The sequence below is a fragment of the Ascidiella aspersa genome, chromosome 2, assembly GCF_963924565.1.
Source record: "Ascidiella aspersa chromosome 2, kaAscAspe10.2, whole genome shotgun sequence".
Classification (NCBI taxonomy): domain Eukaryota; kingdom Metazoa; phylum Chordata; class Ascidiacea; order Phlebobranchia; family Ascidiidae; genus Ascidiella; species Ascidiella aspersa.
Window position 1 is genome coordinate 11,577,196 of NC_139448.1, and position 25,242 is coordinate 11,602,437.

The 25,242-nt window shown below is 37.2% G+C and overlaps 4 protein-coding genes across 5 annotated transcripts; 1 reads left to right on the forward strand and 3 right to left on the reverse strand.

Moving 5' to 3' along the window:
- Positions 1–13: 13 nt before the first annotated feature.
- Positions 14–6,357, reverse strand: LOC146163662 (uncharacterized). Of its 2 annotated transcripts, none has more exons than XM_083382293.1 (7): positions 6,022–6,357; positions 4,682–4,799; positions 3,857–3,996; positions 3,366–3,491; positions 2,691–2,850; positions 1,067–1,309; positions 14–655 (listed from the first exon to the last, which is right to left on the reverse strand). In XM_083382293.1, the coding sequence occupies exons 1-7, from the start codon at positions 6,238–6,240 to the stop codon at positions 612–614; spliced, it is 1,050 nt and encodes a 349-aa protein (XP_083238419.1). In that variant the 5' UTR covers positions 6,241–6,357; the 3' UTR covers positions 14–611. The 2 variants fall into 2 exon arrangements, with proteins under 2 accessions (XP_083238419.1, XP_083238418.1); XM_083382292.1 differs by having other exon boundaries at positions 3,857–3,999.
- A 7,088-nt stretch (positions 6,358–13,445) lies between these two features.
- Positions 13,446–15,485, forward strand: LOC146163663 (kelch-like protein 18). Its single transcript, XM_083382095.1, has one exon. The coding sequence runs from the start codon at positions 13,459–13,461 to the stop codon at positions 15,205–15,207; it is 1,749 nt and encodes a 582-aa protein (XP_083238221.1). The 5' UTR covers positions 13,446–13,458; the 3' UTR covers positions 15,208–15,485.
- A 689-nt stretch (positions 15,486–16,174) lies between these two features.
- Positions 16,175–16,871, reverse strand: LOC146163664 (cytochrome b-c1 complex subunit 7-like). The gene has a single exon (XM_083382096.1). The coding sequence runs from the start codon at positions 16,852–16,854 to the stop codon at positions 16,315–16,317; it is 540 nt and encodes a 179-aa protein (XP_083238222.1). The 5' UTR covers positions 16,855–16,871; the 3' UTR covers positions 16,175–16,314.
- Positions 16,872–19,507: 2,636 nt separating this feature from the next.
- LOC146163665 (glutaryl-CoA dehydrogenase, mitochondrial-like) lies at positions 19,508–24,040 on the reverse strand. The gene is made up of 9 exons (XM_083381361.1): positions 23,890–24,040; positions 23,523–23,687; positions 23,007–23,118; positions 22,300–22,421; positions 21,845–21,974; positions 21,411–21,642; positions 20,960–21,189; positions 20,429–20,589; positions 19,508–19,904 (listed from the first exon to the last, which is right to left on the reverse strand). Exons 1-9 carry the CDS (start codon positions 23,966–23,968, stop codon positions 19,837–19,839), a joined length of 1,299 nt encoding a protein of 432 aa, XP_083237487.1. The 5' UTR covers positions 23,969–24,040; the 3' UTR covers positions 19,508–19,836.
- Positions 24,041–25,242: the final 1,202 nt, after the last annotated feature.

Consider the following 25,242-nt stretch of genomic DNA (forward strand, 5'->3'; position numbering starts at 1 on the left):
GCGTTTTTTTTTATTTTTTTGGTGGATTGTTAGTACATGCATCGCACTGAATGCAATTTAGTGTTGAACTTAATTGAATTTTTTGGGTTCGTTCGTGTGCCTGATTCAAATTCATAATTTAATTTCTAAAATTAATCATTTTGGTGCACATATGTAGCCACGGTTCCCAAAATGGGGTCACAATGTAAATTCTGATTTTATTTTACTTAAATTGGGGTCGCCTATAAAAAGGTTGGAGACCACTGATGTACCTACATTATAACTTGTTGCGCCGCGTTACTGACACTATCTTTAAAATACAATTTCGGTTAAATTAGAACATAAATGCCAATATTTTTAACAACATGCGATTCTTTTCCTTCCCTTCAGCCCATTTGGTTTGGATTGAAAGATTTGCCAATTTAAACCAAATAAACGCCTCTAGACTCCTCTAAACTAAAAGCAGCATGACATCAAACTGCATTGATAAATATATAGGATTTTCTATTTTGCGAAGCGATACTGGTCACCGAATGAATACACTGCACTTTGCGAATTAAGTTAATAAAGGGTAGGGTGAATGACGGTTGAAGACTCGGGATTGCTCTGAATTTTGTTGTTTTTTGGTCTTGCTAACCAAAAATGCTGGAGGTGCGGTGAAAGTTGGCCCAGAAATCTGCAACAAGGAAAAAATATGCTTTAAATTGTGCAATGTATTTCAAATCCTATTGAAAAGGGGTTAGTAATTCTAACATTTTTCTTATAGTTACAGTTAGGCCTGTTAAGATTTTTCGGGCAATCGTTTGAGCAAATTTGGAATAAGTAGCCTATTTAGCAAAATGAATAACAATAAAGTTTATTTTCGAACTGACTTGCTGTTTAGTTGAAAGGCCAAAATAAAAAAATATTTTAACTGTGTTTGCAATGTTTTTAGCCGTACGGTCGGAGGTTTTAGTTAAACGTATAGTAGAAACATCAAAGCCCATATACAGAAGTATAGGGAATATTTTTGTACGTTTCGAATGAGTCTTTATTCAGTTTCAACAAAATCAACAGCCGGCTATTGTGATCGGACTGTAACTCGCACCTTTGATTCGCTTTGAGCAGCGCTCGGCCTCGGATAGGCTCCGCCACTCGTAACTGTAGTAGTCGGGGTCGTAGCGGCATTCCTGCTTCACCGTCACCAGCCCGTTTGCTAGCGTTCGCCCTGCCGTGCAGAAGTAGAAACGATAGAAGCGCCACTTTTCGTCGGTAAGCGTCTCGAAAAAGCTGCCCACCGGACAGAGGTCGAAGTTTTCTGGCACCTCCTTCACCTTGCCGCAGTCCGAGCCTGACAGGGAACAACAAATAATAATGGCATTGAAAAAGGGAGACGAGTCAAGATTTGTCGGTTTTGCCGGACTCGCTGAGGCCTGATTTACTCCAAGCACGCAACTATACAATGTTCTGAAAACTAAAGAAAATGAAACAGTGGTTAATAAACAATACCTTAAAAAGCCCCCCAAAAAATCATTAGAAAACATTCTAAGGGGACCGTTTGCACAAATAAAAGAAAGAATACCCAAAATTAAAATTGATATTTTTTTTTCTTTTTAACAATTTTTTTTTAAAGAAATTCGTGCCGACACCCGATATTTGCTTCCTAGCGCTTTAATCTGCTTTTCGGAATAGACCGGATAATATAAAATTCAAAAATTTCTATTACTTAAGATCTACATCAAAGACATTGCTATTAACATTCGGTAAATACCTGCATTTTGGAAGGCAGAAACGTAGAATTTCTGTGTAAAATTGAGACTGGTTGAACAACTCTTTTAATGTTTACACCCACATAGAAGGAAACCGTTGCATAACTACCCAGAATCGCCCACACACTTTGTATATGTCTAACACCTACATAGTTACCCTGGCTAGACTGCTAGGTTTTTGTCTGTTATACGTGAAACAGACCGCCTAACTGCATGAGGTATATCTGCTCCACCCACGAAAATATTACCGCGTATATCCACCGCATAATGCATTGATTTAAATAAATATCACAATAACTTTCAACTAAAATATCGAGGTGCACCGGCACGAATCTTGCCTAAAGCGACGATTGTGGTAAGTCTGTGAGCTGGCTCTGTGTACGGTCCACGTGGTTCAGTCCGATTTTCAAGCTCAACGCGAATCAGTATGCTAACGAACTTACACGTATTAACGCGGCAGAAAGATAACGGCAAACTAAAAACAAACACGCTGGATTCTTAGCTTTTATATCTCTTTCGAACTGTTAGGTCCCAAAACAAAATTATCGGCTGGGCTGTTAACATAATAATACGAACATTCAGAAGAACCTGTTTCACCTAAATTATAAGAATCAGTTTGGTTAGGTAAGGTTGCGTCATGCTTTGACTTCTTGCTTTCTGTAGCCAGTATGTATTCGCTAATAAAGAAGTACGTGTAAAAGTTCAACATAAAAAACACTTCCTTGAGTGAGAGTCTCTACAAAAAGTTTGAACAGTTAATTTGTCATTACATTACATTTATTTATACTACAGGCGGAACAGTTACGCCAAAATTGCTTACGGCGTAAAATCATTTTAATATCATAAGTAATCCAGATTTGCGTATAATAAAAACGATTTTCACAACGAGTTCGTAAAATTTCTAAGTTGGGTTTCTCAAATCATTTTAAAATCTTTTTATTAGTACGATATATTTTGACTTACGAAAATTGCGACACTCCAGGGGCAAGTCTCCCCTCCAATAAAGCTGTCCCGGCAACCCAACGTTGGTCGAATTTGTGACGTCACTCATAGCGGCGGTTCCCGATTGTTCGATTTCATGCGTGCATTGGATAGCGCCATCGCGGACAGCAAATAGTCCCGCCTAAAATGCGGTGAAAAAGGCCCTTATTTGATACGAGGAGTAAATAGTCTATTATTTTCTGCTTTATTTCGCACGTTCATTAAGTGAGGAACTGGCCTCTTTGAAGGTATTTTATGACGAGGATATATATAAAAATTATCAAGGTTGTAAGCTTACAATATTAATTTCTAAAAAACAGTTTATACCGCTTTGAAAATATTAACGCAAACTTCAAGAAAAATACGCTAACACAATAATGTGTTTTAAAATCTTATCTATTTCTTAACATTAACAAGTCAAAACGGCGTTTTAATTCTAGTTAAACTACTATTCTGTTAAAAAACACTCGGCATCATGCCGATCTAAGATATAAACAGAATCGTGTAATTATTACGATCGAAAGAAAACTCCCAGAACTGTTTGATTTAGGAATAAATCATCCGCCCATAATAAAGAGAAAAGTTCTTCGTCCTTGCCTGTATTTAACAGATAAGTCACAATGGGAAATTTCGACGTTTTCGACGTAAAGTACTTACCCTGGCGTACGTATCTCCTACAGCAAAAACGTCAACCGAGTCATATTTAAAGGTGACGTATGTCTCGCCGCCGCCGCTCGTGATTACGACTTGAAAGGCGTTGTTTTGCGCAGGACTGTCGACTGACTGTAAAGGTAAGATTTCCAAGTGTTAAAAAAAACGCCGGCCTCGGTACCACCCAATTATAATAATTGCCAGGAAGTTCCTATTATTATTAGCTATTTTGACTGCTCGAATATACATCTTGGGTTATGTGGGAATTCTCCATAAAATATGAAATTAAAGTAAACCAACAATTTACGTTCGAGTGAATTACACAATGTGCTGGTTGATTTTTAATTATGAAATACTTTTTGACACTCCTATTTTTTGTAATCTAAAACAACTTTGCATTCTGACAAATGACTTTTTTTATTCTTTGAAAAACAAACCTAAGAAATTGTCAGGCCTGAAGTATCAGGTTGGTTTATATATCAGTTTCTAGAACTTACGTTTTGAAAGGTGAAGTTGAATCTAACAGCAAATGTGCGATCAACGACGATCTCTTCGTCTTTCATTGCAACGCGCAGATCGGCTTCGACTTGTTTTCGTTCCTCGTCGCCGACAACACCGAAGTTTATGTTTTGCTCGGCTGCTGTCAAACATAGCGCTATGATTGTGATCGATATCAAAGCGTTTGAATGCTTGCTTTATCTAGTTTGGATTAAACCACTTGTGGAGCTAAAAATCACCTGGCCCCCAACCTTGCCGAAATAGTTAGTTTGCTCTTAGATACCCGTCTGTTGTAATCTCTATGTTAACGATTTTTTATAAAAAAAAATTTTTTTGACCAATAACTTTTAACAACAACTATTTTACAATTGATCCATAAACGATTTGTAAGTAACTATTAAAAATAGTTTACAAGAGCAAAACAATGCGTTACAATATACGCACAAATCTTATTTGGTTGCAAAAGACGTTATGCCATCTGTTTTCACATAGTTTGCAATTGCGTTGCTGTATTGAAGGTTCCATGACACTATCGTGGAAATCTAACTTCATTTGATGAAATACTAAGGCGCGGTTAGACGCTACGTCATATGGTTTAAATTGTATCACATTTGCGAAACGTATTTCAAATAGGGAGAAACTCATTTTCGGATTCCCTGAATACATGAACAATATATCAAGAGGCCATTTTCAGGGACGCTTTACACTGTGACAATTGTTGAAATTAAAAACAAAATAGGAGGAAAATTGGGAAAAGTGACAGAACTATTTATTGGCTTTGACATTTGAAAATATAGGAGGAAAATTGACCGTTCTAAACTCACGTTTCAGTGATGTGGTGTCGAGAAGCAGCGGAGCTAAGATAATAACGTCCTTCCTGGTCTTGCTAAGGACGCTGGTGCGCAGTGGTGATCCGAAGCTCACTGCTCCCACTGTATTGATCTGTATTGTAGGTTTGCACTGTTATCAACCGTCTAATCACGTCTATAGGCGACCCAAGTAAAGACGTACATGCCTATGCCTTTATGAGGGGAGTATTTAGGTTTTGCCACATATGTAGGTGAGTGTCTGTTTGTGGAATGCGAACTTTTAACCGTGGCGTGAAATACCTTATCGAACGCGATAAGAATCTCGGCGACGCAGACTTGCATTTCTTGGACGAATGACAGTCCGTCTGTCTGGATTTAATTTAGGGACTGCACTGCCGTTTTACGTGAATGAGTGTTCGTGGATAATAATTGGGGCGCAACTCCATTTATGACGTAGCTGTAGTGCTTCACAGCCATGACGTGGACGTTTCTGTCGTAGCTTCGATTTTAGTGATTAGATCTAACTTAGTATTGTGCTATTTGTACGTCGATCTATCAAGGTATTTTCATCTACAATACTGTTCGAGGCGCAATGTTGTTGAGGGTTTTCAGATTCGACGGTTTTAGCGGATTTTTAAATTCCATACTTCATGTAGTTATAGGCGAAAAACACATTCTACCAGTAAAATAAGGTTATCACGTCTTCTCAAAGCCCGGTAAACTAACTTAGCGGTAGGCTAGAGAAGGAAACTAGTCCGGAAATCAACGCCGGTACCTATACGCACCTACATACATAATAACTGCACTTGCGAAACCCACCAATTAGCATGCGCCTCGTCGATATTATCAACGGGTTTCGGATTAGCTGACGATAAATTTTATACAACAACTTCGCCCGCTGTTCATGACACCGAAACAAAGTTCGCAGTGTTTTTTGCTTTCGGGTCGAGAAAAGCCTGAGGCTTTTCAAAAATTATTTAGTTAGCCCTATAGTGCCAATGAAAAATGAGACATTTTTATCGGTTGTAATTACAGCTGAATTAAAATACCCCCTTGTCGAAATATTTGACACTTGATATCCTAACAAAGCTTCCTAAAAATACACCTGAATACATTTACCCCAAATGTTTTACAATTAATTTAAATAAGGCACATGCTTAATTTATAACCTGCTAAATATATATTGTCATATCGAAATTGATGGGCAAACTTTTACGTAAAAAATGGCCTGACTGTTATTCACTCCGAATATGATGGCTAAAATTTTTACGTAACAAATGGCCTTATTGTGTCAATTACTCATGTCAGATATGTGAGATAACAACACACCACGATTGAACATCTTATATACTCACAAATAACTTGTGGAATTTTCCTTGGCCGAAAATTTCGAAGGGCGTCGTGAGGTTCACCTCGATGTACCCGGTTTGAATATGTTGCGCGGTCATCGCGTTTTCGAGTTTTAACTCGGATTCATGTTGAATATTGTCCACATTGGCGGGCATCGTGAAGGCAATGACAACTAGGTTGAACATTGAAAGAACGACAAGTTCTGCGGTGTTGGGTGTTTTCATTTTCGTCGGTGATGTTTGCTGGACGATTTTACTATTTCAACCGATATAGTTCGATTCATTGCACATTCATTATTTCAATTAAAAGTTAATATCCAGTGGTCCTACTGTGCCCCGACATGTCCTAAAAGTTGCACAGCGTCAAAACATGAAAGATGTGGCGCACTCTTTGCCCTTAAGCACGGATGAAAATGAGTCTGTTTGTTGTCTTTAAACATCAACCGATATGAAAAGGTTTGTGGTGAACCTTCTCGTTAAAGTGCGCCGTTCTCTAAACAATACAAAATTCGAAGTTTTATTGATCTAAGCGACACGTTATCTTGGTGATATTGCTTAAATTTTAGTCGAAAATTGGAAAAGTGCTCTATGTTGTGATTATGTGGTACATTTTACGTATTAATATCTATAATTATTACACAATAACCTTAATATATAAAAAAAATACACTGTTGATAATCGTCCTAAAAACTTAAACATGCCGCACGATATCCAGTTTCTCACTATTATATTAAACACGATAAAATCAAAGCTCGAAGATTCTACTGAACACAATTCCACACGTAACAAGTGCACGCTACAAACTTAAAAATGATGAACTGTGTTTTTATAAAATCTCGACAGATGCCTTTAAAACTTGCGCTAAAAACGGAACTCGTCGTCCTTTTTCACTAAACCTAACCTGTATCTCAAAACCTGTCTAAACGCAATTCTCAATTGAACCTTGATAAGGGGTGTAGCATTACACTGTTAAATAGTAGAAATGTGCTCGACCAACACACGAGAAAAAAAAGGTTCGGAAGACACAATCCCGTAATTACAAGCGAAATAACTATATACCGAGGAAATCTTTCTTTTCAACGCTGTCCAGAGTCTTGAAATAACGCGTGTCGGGAGGTTTCGTAATCGTTGTCGTAATGTTCAGAAAAAGGTGAAGTTCGCGGGTCTTTTCGCGCTGGTTACCAATTCTCACGCTTTGTAGAAAAAAGTATTTAAAGCCATTTGATGGTAGCACCAAAACACCACTAGTTATATGTTATTTCACACTTTTGTTCTATTTATCTTTATTCAAATACAATCATCATTAAAAAAATGATTCAAAAATTTATTCAAAACAATTTCTAAACTATTTTCTTCCATACCAACAACCACATCGCGTTTATAATACAACAGTGAACTTTACGAACGTTCGTAGGTAGTATTTTCCGGCAGAAAAAAATATAAAGATATTAGTTTGCTGGTTCTTATTTTACCTTGTTTAAGCTTGTCACGAACCCTGATAATTGACATTCTACTACCACACCCCACTATGCCGACTAAACCAGGAGCAAAGTTCTTAATTACTCTCAATTAATCAGCTAACCCCTACCTAAACGTCCTTCGGGGTCCAAGCCGCATCCTCAATTGCCCAATTTTCCACGGAATACGACACCTTCCATAAACTAAAAATATGTCGCTCTGGTTTTGCACGCGTGACTCCGCTACCTGATTCATTATTATCGTAAGAGATCCGAATTGTAGCGCTTTAGATGACGTCGCTGCGTGACACGTTCAAGTCGAAAGTTACAAGAATATCTGCGCCTTTCCACGTGCGTCACCGACCGACGGTTGCGCGGATCTCGGTAAACCCGACATTGCGAGCAGCGTGCAGGTGCCGGGCGTTACTGCTGCGAGAGCCTGTAAGGAGCAGATACGGAGGCTAAGCTTTATATGCTGGTGTATATGGCAATTACGGCGCAGCAACCAAAAGGAAGTAATTCCACAAACCGAACCTAGCCCGTGTGAACGCAATTACGGTTAAAACACAACGTCCTCGGAATCAACAGTTGGCCCTGGACGGTAATTTCACAGTTTGTCATCTCCAATTAAACGGCTGCTGTCGCAACCTCAACAGATCCTCGAATCAACTTCAATATAGTGACGCGGTGATTTATATGTATTAGGCAGCGAACTGGACTAACTAGTTCAGCAACTACCGGCGCCTTTGGCGAGCGTCTAATCTCGCGGTTCCTTTCTGAATTTGCGGCCTATACGGAGGGATTTGTTGCCTACGCAAACCGTTCCCGCTGCGGTTTTTCGCTGCGCCCTACCCTTTCACAAACTGGTTTATATAGATATTTGGAGTCACTGCAAGCGAGGTGACGGGAACTTGGTCCCGTTGAGAACTTAATTGCAGCAACCAGCGCTTGTTTAGATTGCGGTTTATAAATCGGGGAAATTTGCCATAAAGCAAAGCTTATATACCTATATTTTTAAAGATCGCCTTTTTTCAAATCTTACCCATATTTGTCTTTTAAATGACTTTTAAAGTGTACCTTTTTTGTCTTTAAAGTATTTTTTTAAACTAGCTATTTTTTTTTTAAAGAAAAAATTTCTTGAATATATTGCTTACGAAATAAAATAAAAAAAGGTTTCCCAAACGTTTGAAAGCTGATTTAATATCCGATATCAACATGCGTATTATTTAAAAAAATGTTTAATAGAAAACATCATTTATACGTTTTACTTCCCTTAAAAAGAGCCAAAGTAATGCCATAACACTTATCACACAGCGTCTTATTACAGGAACATAGTATATTTTTGACTTGACATTTGTATCCCGAGGTGCCAAAGGTTATGTATTGAGAAATATAACCGTCGTGTCTCATTTGCGTTTATTTCTAAAACGGTATAAATGTCTGATTTATAGTTTATCCGGTTTAGTCTCGTTTTTTTCATTGTATTTGGTTGTGGAATTGAATTAGATTGTGAATTCATGGGCAGCTTAAGACATAATACGTCTAACCCAATATATCTTACGTGCGTTTTTTAGTAATAAAAACAACCTCTCCGTTTTTTAAATATTTAGTGGCACGATTTTATAAGTTTTGTTATCAAAATTATTTTTATCTCATAGAGCCGAACAAAACAGATCTGGCACATAAAAGTCATGTACGCATATGATTTATTTTAAAAAACTGTGGAAAATGATGTTTATTGTTTTTCAACAAAAAAATATCATGTCATCAACGCCTTTATTAATGTTGTCTCGGATCGATGCACATCTACGTCTCAGTATTGGGCATCGGCTTCGATCAAATATTGTCGGATATCCCTATAGTTAGACATACCACGGGCAGGAGAGAAAGTAATTAGCATCGTGTGTTTCTTCGAGCTGAGATATGGTAAATTGTCAAACAAACGCCACCCAACCCAGCAAAATAATTTTCCGCTTCAACCGACTTATCCGCAAGTGAAATATCCCGCTATCGCAACACGCAATCACGGAAACCACGAAAGTGAAAAACGTAAAACCTGTTTCTTAGCACGCAACTAATCATGCTCGCGTTTTGCTCAGGTCACGACCAAACTGTTGTCGATCACGCTTTGAACGCGTGATCAAGGCGTTCTTTGAAGAAATCGGTTCCTGGCGCACGTGGTGGCATAATCCGAGGTAAAAGTCGGAGACTGATGACGCGTTTGTTAATGACTTGTTGCGTTATTTGTGGTCAGCTTTGCGTTAACCCGGCACCTCGTAAATGCCAGGTGAAGTTAAAACGGCGAAGGTCGAGAGCATTTTACGCATAAGCCGCGATAAACTTATTATCTAGCAAACACCGGACAAAAGGTTAGCTGAATCGGTTAACAAACAACACATTCACATGAAAGTGGATTTGCACTTTGAATCTAATTGCATTTTATGTTTCAATATTTTTTTAAGTTTATGAAAAGTTCATCGTACAAATAAACGTATTGGTAACTGCTGATTTTTTGTGGTTTTTATAACTATCTATTCTTCATTTGTTTTTGGGTCCCCAATAATTCTTTGCTTTTCTGAAAAAAAAAAAAAAGGTAATAAATATTTTATAAAAAATTAGGTCTTGAATGATTATGTTTTTTTGAAATATGTGTTGATTTAAGAAAAAAAAAAAAGCTAACTTTTAGTTCGTAATAATTTATTTTAGGGCTCAGGGATCCGACAATTCGTTAAGTATTTGAGCTGCCAAAAAGCAATATAACTACAACGTATTTTAATACAAATTTCAGAAAATAATAACTTTAATACATTATAATTCCAAGTTGTCGGTAAGATAAACCTTTCTTGGCAGCAGATTTATGATACGTCTTATCGTACCGGACCATGAAATCGCTTTTGATTTGTATATACTTAAAGACCTATACGCCTAGGGATCCTTTGTTAGCAAAAGTTCGGGAGAGGCGGTTATTCTTGCTAACATATTTCACCACAACTTTTTGATATAGTTGTTATCTCACGTACTAAACGCAAAATAACATTAAACTAATGGTTTAACAATATGTCTTCTAACTTCCGACGGTTCTCCGATTACGTCAATGTTGTTTGTTTTCCGAAGCAACGACATTGGTCCTAATGTAATACTTTTAGTACATACGTGTATTCAAATAAGTATAAGCTTATTGGTAAAATAAAAAATATTTGGGTCATTGTCAAATGCAAAGTTCTTACCATTTTTAATGCTATACCTTAAATTACGTGCTTACAATAAAAAAGATAGGCGTGAACGAGTTCGAAATAACCGCAAGCAGAAGTTACAGCTTTGTGTCAATGCTTCCTCCCATTAGGTATTTCTTACAATAGTATCAGATATTTGTTATCTCATACGACGATGGTAATTATAGTCCATATTGGCTAAAATACTCTACGCTATTAGCGCACTATGGCTGCCCTGGAAAAAATTGTAATATCTAATAACGTTTTCTGATCTGTGTGACCAAATGTTTCGCTGATGTATTTTTCACAGTATATTTAAATACGTTTTAGCCTCGTGCGTATCTGAATACCTCTATCATTCTAGAACAGGCTTCCGGTGTATACTGGCCTTGATACTAATTTTAAGCAGTGTTAATTTGCCCAAAGCCTACATTTCCTGTCCCTTCGGGGCAACGCAAATATGTTTTAAGCAATTTCGCGAGACAGTGACACTCTATCAGTGGTGGCAAATATGGCAGCTATGCGTTGATAGCGCAGGCCAAAGCCATCACCAATCTTCACAAAGCACTAACTCATCAACATTGCCCTGTCACGTTTTACGCATTGCCAATACACACTAATCCCCAGGTAGAAACGCATGGGTCATAGAAGGCAGACAGTTTACTGCTTTCATTAAATCAATGTTGCCCATATGTCCGATTTTATGTTTTAGATTAGAAGCTCCCTGGTCGCTTGAGGCAAGTTTTCTATTGCAACACGTTTGGGTCAAATCTATTGATTGGTTTACTTCTGCACAGATCTTTTGTCGAAACAAGCATTGGAGGTCCATCGATTACGGCAGTGCTCCTCAGCCGTTGTGCACGGTACACTCTAAGGTGCACCAAAATATGGCTACACTCTAAGGTGCACCAAAATATGCATGGGGTTCACCAGTACGAAAGGGTATACAAGTGTGCATCATAAACTTTTAATGAACCAATAATACTTCACAGATTTATTGATAATTAAATAGTTTCTTTGCTATTTTTTTTTCAAGTTTGTTTAAATGCTGTTTTATGACATTCAACAGTACTCGCAAGCAGTCTGCAGCCATATAAAACTCTCACCAACATTGTGAAAGAGCACTGGATTACGGTACTCTTAAAAAGCTTAGGAACAAGAAATTAAAAAAATCATTGTCCTCGACTTTAGCGAAAACACCATGTTTTGTATAGCATGGTGGTCCAAAAACAGGTTACACCGAGATGAACTTGCAAAAAGGTTTGCACACGGCCGCAACGAAAATGTGTGAAGAGGATAATTAGGCAGGACGGTGACGTTAAGTATTGGACCTGCAAATTACCGGTAAAATAGCGCGTTTGTATACTGGTGTGTTGGCGAAGAGGGGTGCGAGAACGCTTATTAAATTTGGCGACGCAATTTTTGCCTAACTGGCTTTTTAAAGTATCATCCAAAGTTTTTTTCTCGGCCTATGAAGCAAAAAATAAATAATGTGGTTTGAAAAACAAACAGATTGAAGTGACCCGGACTTCTGAGCTACCGTATATATTTGCTCGAAAATCGTTGAGTAAAACTTTCAATTTCGATAGGAGGGTTTTCTTGTGTGAAAGTGTTTCAATTATTATAATTTATTTGGTAAAATTTTAGCTTCTTTATTTTCTCTTTTATGTACTTTTCCGTCACGCACCTGTCTCATTCATTATTTTTTTTTCAAGTGGGACAATTACGGCAGTTGCTATGTTTAATAAACAACCCGGTGCAGGAGGGATATATGTATGACCAGTAGCCATATTTTGAAATTACCCTACATATGTATGAGCATTTAATAAGAAATTAGTACTTTTATTTATATCATCACAATTAACTTAAAAGGCTACTATATGCACAGCAGGCAATACTTTAGACGTTTGCTAATATAGGCAACCGAAAAAGTTAAAACAACGTTGTTTGAGATAACTTTAGTTCGAAAGGCGTTTTTTATAAATTTGAAGAAAAGGAAAAAATACACCGTTACCCTAGTTAGGTTTGCAAAAATTGTACTTTTTTAAAAACTTAAAAGGAAAAGGAATATCTGATTGTATCGTTCGTAAAAACGAAAACTGTTTAAATTGCCGTCTCAGCACAAAACATAAAACAGAACAGACAAAAAATGCAAAATTTATGAAGTACAGGTGTGAACTACTGACGCATCAGTGGATATTGGTATGCGATCCGATTAAATGCCGCCCACTGAACCATGACGCGCTTGTTTTGCTGACAAGGTTTTCAGTCAATGTCCCCATCTTTAAGTTATATGTCGTTGCTTAAAGTTACACGTGCAATATGAAGAGGTTTAGTTTCGGTTTCAAAGTCTTGGCTTTGCGAAACAATTTTTTGATAGCATTTAATAAAATGTTTTGGTACCGGTTTGACTATTTCACATAAATGACTTCAAATGCGGGAGGCAATATAATATTTTGTAAGATTTTGATGACATTTATCTCTTTACATTGGTGTTTAAGTATTATCGTTATTTTATAAAATAAATTATATGAAGGGACTCGTTTTACAACACTTTAGTTAGGTTATTCATCATAACCACCGCTGAAGCTGATGTTTTGAATAGTTATGTTTGTTTAATTAAGTATTTATACAATGCAAATCTATGAGCTCAAAACAAAAATTCCATATATGCTTACTAAAATTTGGAATCATTGTATTATTAGGCGTGCTTTTATTGTTGGCTGTTTAGCTAGGCCTTGTGTGTAGTAATTTATATTTTTCATATTTAGTACATGAAATTTTATTTAAAAAAAATGTCGTTTGACTTATCTGAACTTGACTATGTCACTGCGGAGGAGACATTGCAAAACCACAACTTCAACAGTGAAGCATTTTCCATGATGCAGCATATCAGACGTCAAGGTAAAATGTGTGATGTGACACTGAAGGTAGATGACACAAAGTTCTCAGCTCACCGGATCATTCTAGCCGCTTCAATTCCCTACTTCAACAGTATGTTCACCTGCGACATGATGGAGACTCATAAAAATGAAATTGTCATACAAGGCATCGAAGAACATGCCCTTGAATCACTTATTAACTATGCCTACACTGGTAGTATCACAGTTGACAACAGAAGTGTTCAATCTGTCATGGTCGGTGCCAATTTTCTTCAGCTTGACGTTGTCAAAGATTTCTGCTGTGAATTCATGAAGAAACAGCTCCACCCTAACAACTGTCTTGGCATCCGACAGTTTGGCGAAATGCTTATGTGCTTGCCCCTTGTTGAAAAAGCCAACAGCTATCTACACCAGCATTTTGTGGAAGTTTCCAAGTCAGAAGAATTCCTCACACTTTCAAAGGATGCCGTCATCAAGATTCTGATGCGCAATGAGCTTCATGTGAAGTCAGAGGAACAAGTGTTTCATGCAGCTGCTGCTTGGGCAAAACATGACCCAGAGAACCGTTCTGCTTATATGCATGAGCTGCTTCAACAAGTCCGGCTTCCCCTGCTACGTCCCGAATTTCTTAGTGACGTTGTGCAGGTTGATCAAGCAGTTAAGCCCTGTCTCAACTGCAGGGATCTGGTGGACAAGGCAAAAGATTATCACCTGATTCCTGATAGAAGATCTGAATTTCCTCCAAACGTTGTACGTCCACGTTACTGTAGCGAGATTCTTGACATGATCTATGCTGTTGGTGGCCTGACTTCTGCTGGAGAAGCACTAAACACTGTAGAAAAGTATACACCAATAGTTGGAAGGTGGGAGATTGTGGCATCAATGCACACCTGCAGGAGTCGTGTTGGTGTGGCAGTTCTGGCTGGCCAGCTTTATGCAGTTGGTGGATATGATGGTACAAATCGCCTCAATACTGTTGAGCTCTATCTTCCTGATGCTGACGAATGGTGTGACATTAAGCCAATGCAGGAAAAGCGAAGTGCCTTGGCATGTGTCGCTCATGATGACCAGCTTTTTGTGTGTGGAGGATATGATGGTATTGCTTCCTTAAGCAGCTGTGAAGTCTACCGGCCACACACGCAGGATTGGGCAAAGATTGCCAACATGAATAAGAGCAGAAGTGCTGCTGCTGTGTGTGTCTTTGAAGGAACTGTATATGTTCTTGGTGGTCACGACGGCTTGTCTTTATTCAACTCCATTGAGTACTATGACCCTAAACAGGATAAGTGGTGCCTGAGTGTGCCGATGCTGTCGAAGCGTTGCAGACATGGGGTCACCTCTTTGCAAGGTCGCATGTTTGTCGTTGGCGGCTATGATGGGCAAAAGTTTCTTAACTCTGTTGAAGTTTTTGACAAGGTAACTTACCAGTGGTGTTTCATTGCACCTATGCGGTTACGGCGAAGCCGTGTCGGCGTGGCTGTAAGTGGCGGCAAAATTTATGCTCTTGGGGGTTATGATGGCTGCTCCAATCTCAACTCCGTAGAAGTTTATGACCCTGAATCAAACTCTTGGAAGGATTCTGACCGAATGTGGGCCCATGATGGAGGTGTCGGGGTTGGTGCTGTTCCCTTTTCCACCTAATTCATTTCCCTTAATTTTTGCCAAAAGAAATTGTTCATGATTCTCTTTTCCATAACAAAAAAATGTGTTCCTTGAATCCCAATTAATTAATATTTGTCAAACTTTAATGCGGACAAAGTTTAAATGGAATTTAACCTATTTTTTAATTTAAAATTTTGGTTGACTGTGTAGTTATTGTTTTTTGTCCTTTTGCTTATCATTTTTGTCTAACAACATTGTCATTGCTTATTGTCTTTCTATCCAAATGTCCTCTCTCAAAATTCGTTTTTTGTCCAGTTGTTGTCTTGTCTTCTCCTTTTTATGTTCGTTTTTGAAATACAAATATTTTATCTTGAGCTGGATGATTAACTTATATTTTATATAGACTGCTTTTAATGCATTTTGTTATTTCAACAGCAACAAATGTTTTAAATTCATTCCACTAGTTAATTGCACATTCTTTTTAAGTAGTTTCCATGTGTAATATTTTGAGCAACAGATCAAGATTTTAGAGCCTTATACATACATATACTTATACATACATATACAAAGAAGGGTATTCAGAGCCTTATACATACATATACAAAGATTACAACATTTGAGTTGTATATGTAGAAAACTATTCTGTTTCATAACAGAAGCCAAAACACCCTAAACCAGGCACCCCTAGAAGTTGATTGCTGAAATTCATTCTATTCAAATAAGCGGAATAAGTAGTAGCCGCCGGGGTCAGACAGGTCGGTTTATTTTTATAGCCTGATACAGATTAGGGTTTAGGGTTATTTTTTACAACTCTGCAGCCCTGTCCTAAACTAAGGTTCACACAGAATGTTTTAGAGGTCGCAGGAATTACTTTAACAGTAGTATAAATTTCAAGAAAAGTGTACCTTTTTCTGATCTACTCTTCCAGACACAACCCTTTAATGAGTTAAGCTATGCTTTAAAAAATAGTTTAGATGTACACCAAGTGTTATCCTTAAAGTGTTTACTTTATCAATACAAATGTGTATTCAACCACAAAATCCTTTAACAAACACAAATTTATTGAATGATATATCCGTTTTGGGCAAATATTATAATATTTTGGAACTCCTAAAGCTTGCAGATATCCTAGGAAACATTTTTAAATTAAACCAACAGCTGTTGCTTCAATTGATTGCGTAGCTTGTAGATTTGGAGGTAGTTTATGATACGGAAGGGGATCATGGCGAGTCTCTCGGTCGAGCTTTCAAAATCCAACAGGGCACACTTCATCAGATTTCTCTCCTGGATCTCTTTTTTCATTCCATCGACAATAGGCTTCATGTATTGATGTTCGGCATCCATGGGCGTCCACTGGTCTTTTGGAAGCAACTGATGATTGGCTGAGAGCAACATAGCTCGGTTGATTCGAAACCAACGGGCTTGTGCCTGCTCATCGGTCATCCTTTTTCGGGCCATTTTGATAAGGGAGCTCTCCTCGTGTAACATGTCGTCATTGAGCAATCCCAACCTAGCGTAACCGGTTGCTGTGTAATTCAGCTTTTCCCATTTCTTTTCCAAATTGGAAGAATCGCTTTTAATGCTGTCAAGCTGATTTGCAAACTTGCCAACCTCCCAATTGGTGTTGACTGCATTGGTCGGTCGAATCTTTTTCAAAATTTGAAGCCCGTGCTTTGTGGCGGACATGTTGCAATTTATTAAATTTACCTATCAATGCAAACATAAATTCATATTTAGTTAACTACAAGTTGCCAAAGATTATGGTTAAAGCAATATGTTATATATTGCCTGGTAACGGCATATTACTTTTACTGTAATACATCACTTCTTCAAACACTGCTGTAGTTGCTTCGGCAAACCAGTCTCTTTATTTGTTTTTTAATTTGTATTACCCAGCGTTCCAAACTTTTAACACCTATTCTGTTCTGACAACTTGATGAAAATCATAAATCCCATACGCCTGATGGAAGGGCAAATTTACACAATTTACAATAACATTTGATAAAATCAAATAAGATTTTAGATTTAATAATTAATGGAAACGAATACAATATTTCAGCCGGTCGTATTTATTTTTTTGTAAACGTTATTTTATCTATAACAACAAAAATATTATCCTTCAAATTTATATGATTTTGTTCATGTCTTGATTGACATGACCCAACAAGGTGAAGGCTTCTTCGCTACAGCAAAAAATTGTTAGGTTTCTACATATTTTTGGATTTTATGCACACAAACGTGTTATATACTTTTATGGCCAAAGAGATTTTATTGTCTGAAATTTAGAGTCGAAATTGTATGATTATGTCATGTTTACTAAAGTTTAATGGGTGATCAGGTAAATGCACCTTAATTGTTCTTGTCATCTTGACAGACCATGGACCAAAAAAGGTTTATATTTACGAAAAATTAATAAACCATTTACTGCTTATTCAACAGATTACATCCACCACATTTTAAGGACAATTTTAATCCATCCCAATTTGAGGATTCCGTTGCACATATGGTTTGCTAAGGCAGGGGTCGGCAACCTTTTTTGCACTGCGGGGACTGGTTTAAAACTAAAATTTTGTCGCGGACCGGCCTTGAAAAAACAACAAATGTTCAGGAAAGGAAATTTATTACAACTTTCAATGCGAACTTTATGCATGTTTTGCCGCAAAGAGATGCTCCCATCTAAGAATTATTGAACTTACTGAAACCCGCGAGCGGCATCCGGCCAGCAAAACAATTTAGTTTAACCCAGCCCGCGGCTTATCTCAAAACTTTTAGGCCTTTACGTTTTTTTCTTAAATCACACTGGTATAACCGTATAACATAAATACCAATTCCTATATTATTACCAGCTTCTCAAAATAAGGATATTTAAGTTCGTGTTTTAACAAAATTTTAATCTTACAACCCTGCTACGGACCGGTAACCAACTGGTACCGGTCCGCGGACCGGCGTTTGCCGACCACGGTGCTAAGGTATTTGTTGTTAGAACGAAAAGGGGCGGATCCAGAGTGGAACCAAGCTATGCCCCCAAACTATGCTTTTTGCCAGTTTTTGCAAAGAGGCGTTACAGACTACACACTTTTTTGCATCTTTGCAAACATGGAAGTAAGAGCACCAAGAATAACACAAGGATAGCAAAAGGACCTTGCGGTCATCGAGTCGTTGCCTATCATTGACATGTTGCACCGTGTGACCTAGCTATAGGCTCTAAAAAAATAAATTTCCAATTCCGTTTTTTTCGAGCAATATGCGAATCTTATTAATGTGCCCAATGCGTCACGTGTCTTTTTATATTAAAAGTTTAGTCAATTTTTTTCGCTCGATTAGACCGGATTTTAGCTGAGTTTGTGCACGAGCTTTTCCGACCCCCCAAACAAAAATCCTGGATCCAGCCATGATATCGAGTCACAGTAGCTAAAAAGATGATATAGGCCTACTGACAGAGGATAACATATGGTTTGATGCGGTGACCTCGTACTACTCGCGCTTATTAGTTGGGCAAAAATGTAACATTTCTCAAATTTGGACTGTATTGCGAATTTAAGCACGTGGCGGATACAGTGTTTTATTTTATACATTAAGTTAACAACGTTTTTTGTCAAAAGTTCATAGAATTTTTAAAATATAACATAATTTTGTCGTTGGTGTTTGGGTTCAGGTTCAAGTGTTGGTGAGGGATATTTTTATAAATTATTCCATTTTTGTTTTATTTATGCCCGTATCCACAATTCAGTGCGAAAATATTCTATGAATGAAGACCAATATAAAACAGCAGCTAACAAGACTCATCTTGCAGGTCTAAGAAGAAATACCCTGGATCCGCCCCTGTTTGGCGTGGTGTAACACAGAAAGCCGAGTTTGGACTGAAAACCGTAAAATTTAGGAAAAATATACTTCACCTGGTGCGTCTCGAGAATAATAATAATAATATCTTTAAGTAAGCTGCGGTCAGTCGGACCGTAACGAGCAAACTTTGCACAGTATAAAACGATAACGGAAAAAATACCAAAGTGAGAAATGTGCTGCACGATGATTCGGAGATTACACTATAAATGCGTTCAGTTTATTAAACGCTTTTATAAAATCTATTACAATTGCTACGCTAACTTGCGAATTGGAAGCTCAAGTCAACAGAATGTATACAATATTTTTTTTAAAACGAAAGTGTTGTTATTTAAATGAACCGCCTTCAAAAAAATCGGATTTATTTTTTGTTTTGTTACAATTTACTGCTTAATACGGCAACCAAAAATAACGTGGAATAAAAAATGTTTACTCTATTGTTCTTTTCGCATCATATATCTGTCAGTAGTACGGAAAATCATAAGACAGGACACCTTTTTGCGATATTTAATTTATCACTGTGTGCTCTACAGAATAGAAGATCTACGTTTATCAAGAAATCAAAAATAAACACAGCGATGAAAAGGCACTTGAAACAAGTGCTAACGTTTTACTTCATATTCACCCGGTAGTGCAACTTACTTTCGAAAAAGTTAAAATGCCCAAAGACAAGAAAGACACGTTCGTACTAATTCACTCACTACGATTAGTTAACATAAAGTGTCAAGTTAAAACAACTATTAATTATTTAAGGTAAAATGATTTCGCCACCAATATTCTCTTTGGTGGCTTTTGCGCAACGGAAAAATGATAATTAGAACAGGTGTTTTAATTCGTGAAGGCTTGGATTCCTGTGATGGCTCTTCCCAAGATGAGTGCGTGGATATCATGGGTGCCTGCGGAAAATAATTTAGGTTGATTTTTTGACCTTGGCTTTACAACAGAACTAAATTCAGATTAATATCATCCAATCAAAAACGCAGAAAAACTGTTAAAAAAGCCGGTTGCCAAACCACGTGGCTGTTTTTTTTTTATATTTTTGAAAAAAGGAGGTCGTGTTTTTAACGCCAATATTAGACCTGAAATGACCATAACCAAAATTACCTAATAACTCTGTACGTTTTTAAGTAGTTTTGTTTGTCTAAATATAAGTAAAACCTGGCAAGGATTAACCTTTCTCAGTAAACGTAATATAATAGGTAAAGTTACCGGTGCTTTGTGGGCTAAACTAGGGATAATCAATCAGTATCATTGAGCCAAATATTCATCCAATTTGAGATATTTGTAAAACGTAGATCGAAAAAACGTATTTTTTAAACCCCCAAGAAAGTTGTTAAGCCAATAGCCACCCTATGCCTCTTTATCTTTACGCCTAGGGTTGACGACAACCGTCTTCTTTGTTGCATTCAAACCAACTCACCTTCATACGTGTTGACCGACTCCAGGTTCATGACGTGCCTGATGACGTGGTACTCGTCACTGATTCCGTTGCCCCCAAGTACGTCACGCATTTGGCGCGCGATGTCTAGCGACTTGCCGCAAGAGTTGCGCTTAACCATAGACACCATCTCGGGCGCCGACCTGAAATTCCAGATCGAGTGGCATTAGTAGTGCTGCAACGGTTAAAATTAGAGATCAAAGTCGAAGTTTTTAACTCACTTAACCTTACCGAAAACTTCGTGGCAAAATTATACAAATTGAAGTCAATTCGCAAGTCTGGTTTAGAACCACCAAATATGAATTTTCCTGATAATTTTAATTTTGCACAGCTGTTTAAATCTAAAAATTATTCTAAATTACCATTATTCTTGTTTCATTGTGTCCTATGGGGGGGTGTTCGCCTGGTGACTGACTTAACTGGCCTAAGAACCTTTTTTCTACCGTCCCCGAAACGTATTTCTAAGTTACGCTTAAGCCATTTTACAATGCAGACAAACACGATTTCACTCACTCGCCGGACTCCATAAGTCTTCCGACGCGCAGACAGGCCTGCAGACCGATTGAAATCTCGGTAGAAGCGTCGGCCAGCTTCTTTTGCACCAGCTGGTTGCGGGCCAGGGGTTTGCCGAACTGTAGGCGGTCTAGGGCATATTGGCGCCCGGCGGCCAGACAGAATTCGGCGGCGCCAAGGGCACCCCAAGAGATTCCGTACCTGGCGCTGTTTAGACACCCGAATGGTCCCTGTGAAACCATCAAACCGCATTAAATTATAAAGTAAAAATTGTTTAGATACCTAGCTTCACTTTTGACACAACATCTTTTTTTTAAATTGTGAACTGCTACCCAACTTTACTACGTAGAACATGGTTTATTAAATTAATTCTTTAGTAATTTCGCGAAATATGTTTCTGACATATATTTGATAAATAACATTAAAATGAATGTGGTTGGTTGTTGCATACCTTAAGTCCTTCAATATCAGGAAAGGCATTCTCGGCAGGAATTTTCACATCTTCCATAACAATCTGGCCAGTTGCGGATGCTCGAAGGGAAAACTTGCCTTGAATAGTAGGAGTGGACAAACCAGCCATTCCCCGCTCAAGTATAAACCCACGTACAACCTCCTTACCAGTACTTTCCTTTTTGCATTTTGCCCAAACAACAAACACATCAGCGATGGGTGAATTTGTGATCCTGTAAAAATAAAGTTGATAACTCGGCAAAAACAACATATTTACCTTAAACTTAATTTGAAATCGAACTGGATAAAAAACTATGCTTCATTCCATCTTTTGGCAAGCATATAAATCTAGGTACAAATTTAGTTTCGGTCACATTATTGGGCTAAGTACTATTCTCGAAAACTTATAGCATGGAAACAAAATGGATGTCTCACCATGATTTGGAACCATTTAATGTATAAGTGTTGGATGACTTATCAAAAACAGCCTTTGTTTCCATACTTCCAGGGTCACTTCCATGGTTGGGTTCAGTTAGTCCAAATGAACCAACTAATTCACCTTTGGCTACAAAATGCAAGGAAATAGTTAAGATAAATTTTAGGTAAAACTTGATTTCATTAATACATACCATTCTATTTGTAAAACAAATTTGGTTCATTTTAAATCATAAAACTTTTCAACCACCCCCTTTAAAATTCAAAAAACATAAAAATATAGCTTTTGTTAATTATTAAATAACATTTACCAACATATACATATTGTGCATTTTAAGGAAAGAAAGATTCTTTTTTTTTAAAATAAACACTCACTTCATGAATACCAACTTAAACAAAAAGTAACTTAGCAAAAATGTTTAATGAGTGGCAGTCAAAAGTCGGTAGAACCTTACCTAACTTTGGTAGAAACCTTTCTTTCTGCTCAACTGTCCCATAGGCATTTATAGGGTGCATGACAAGTGAGGACTGAACACTCATTGCTGACCTGTAGCTGCTATCCACTCGTTCACATTCTCTGTAAATTTAATTGACAACAACATTCCAATAAAGTTATGCTGTGTCACTTCAATATAGGTAATGAGGTAGTATAGGGCTGGCTAAATTTTTTACATTAAAATGACTAAAGGGGTATTTAATAAATCGGCGCTGGTCTAGAATCCTACCACATTTATTTTAACAGTAACGAAGCGAGTTGTTGAAATTGCAATTGCAAGAAAAGGCAAAAAAATGTTAGAAATAATATAATAATAATACTTGACCTACCCAAACGCTAACTTGCACCCTAACCTAATATTAATGTTAGCAATATTAACCCCAGACAAAATGTGGTAGGATTCCAGACCAGCGCCATTAAATCAACAAAAAATGGGCTGCAACAACATTTTAGTTAAGAAGGTTGACAGTTTGTTCACCTTATCAAATTTATTTGGAATTGGTCATAAAAGGGAGCAAGCTTCAATTTTCTTCCGAAAATGTTCTCATTCAATGAGAAAAAATGGTAAATTAAGGCTAAGTTAATAATAGTTTGCACAAAAAATTGATGGTTTTTCTGAAATGGAACAGTGTACAATACAACAACTATATAAATGCCGAATCAGACCTTGCAATGAGCCCATATGCCACTGGACTTGCCCCAGCACATCCATAGCCCTGTATTGTTGCTCCCAAAACTCCAAGCTCACCCATTTCATACATAATGTCCCGGTCAAAGACTGTGCACAAAAATGTAAAAATTAAATGTTAGACATAACTATATAACCAATAATATTTAATAAAAATATAGGACCATAAGACCACATTAACATATGAAGTAAAAAATAAGCTATTGCTGCCAGGCATAATGTATAACCGAGTGTTTCTCATCCGGCAGTTTCTTACATGATATGCTACTATCCTGATTAAGGAGTCTTTTATAGGATGTTGAAATGTCAATTGTTTATTATATAAAATTGCTGGATGAGCAACACTCGGTTATACATTATGCCTGGCAGCAATAGTTTACATTTTACTTCATATATTAATGTGGTCTTATAGTTATATTAAGCAAAAAGTAGAAAATAATTAAAAAAAAAGTTGAATATTGTACTTTGCTAAATAACAACCTAAGCATTCTGACCTTCGTTGCGATTAGCAAGTGTAATTCTAGACATCAATTTGTCTTGACAGTATGCATGAAATTGATCTCGTATTAAAATTTCATCAGATGTAAGTTGTCCTTCAAGGTTAAACGCATCTTGCCAGGAATATGTTGATTTTGCATGACAAGAAGTTGGAACAACACCTGTAAAAAGAAATAATTGTAAGTACTATACAGGACATTGAATGACTCTTTTCCAAAATATTCTGACCATCCATGATTGTGACATTGGGTGGTCGTCGGCAGAATATTAGAGTTTATTTAAGCTCAGCTAAACATTTACCAATTGTTAACTATAAACAAGGTAATATTTAACTTTAGTTAAAAAGTTGGCAAAAGAACTTACACTTCGAAATTCCACCAGTTGCAGTTTTGATACGACCAACTACATGCTTGACAAGAAATCCTGCTTTTGGGGTAAACATTTACAACTTTTATTTTTAAATCAAATTAAAGTTAAACTAAAACACTATCAAGGAAAATGAGCGCTGGTCTAGAATCCTACCACAGTCATGAAATCAACGCACAAATATGAGTTAGGTTGCATGTTAGCGTTTGGGTGTGGGTGGGTCAAGTATTATTATATTCTTTATTTAATAATAATACTTGACCCACCTTAACCCAAACGCTAACCCGCAACCTAACCAAAATAATGTGCGTTGTGGTAGGATTCTAGACCAGCGCCGGAAAATGTACAATACATTTAATTAAAAATCTTTGTTACAATACACTTTTTTAACTTTAACTTTGTCTCCTAGTTTGGAATAATGGGGGTGAAAAATTTCTGAGGTACATACAGAATCCTCCACATTTCTATATTTTTTTCGAAATTTTAGTGTATAATGTACTATGGTGTGCACATAAAATTCTTTAAAATATCGGGTGTGTACCTGCCACAGAATGCAAACAGGTGCACGGCCAGAGCACAACTATAATTGCAAGACAACACAACAGTAGGAGTTCTACTACTGTAATATTTTAAAGCAATATTTGCGAAGGTATTGTAGCATGTAGGTGCAGCACTTCACTATGATCTACTATTAGTTTATTTCTATATCTATTGCATTTGCTAAGAAAGAAGTCTAATAGGTTGCGTAACATACAATCCTGTGAGACCTGTAATAACAACATTGTATTAGCTCTATCTCTGGTGAAGCATGAAATGCATTAACTCGCAATCAATTGTGACGTCACACGTTTTTGAAACACACCCACTACCACGCCCCAAAGTGCCTTTTGTTAAAAACTCGAGAGTTTACGTAACGTATTTCTTTTCTTTGGTTGAAAGAATTATATCGATCAACCTTTTGAATTATAACCAAGTACTTAGTAGCAAGCAGCAGCATTATTTAGTATAAGGCTTGGACAAGTGTTACTTTCTATATACAGAAATATGTTATAACAATGTTATATTCGCCCAAAGCGAAATGCAAAAACTAGTAACATAAATGAGATTCGCACAAAGAACATGTTTTAATCTAACGCGAACAGTGTTTTATTTAAGAAGTTAAAGCAGGGAGCCGAATCGAACCCGAACCGGAACTTTATGAACCGTATTTGGGCCAATTTTCCCGAACCTTTTTTTGAAAGATTTCAAGAAAAAGAACCGAAAGTAAAACGAATATTTTATAAGAACCCCTGAACTTTAATTGGACCCGAACCTGTCAAAAAAGTGGTTCACTCAACCATAATATAATTA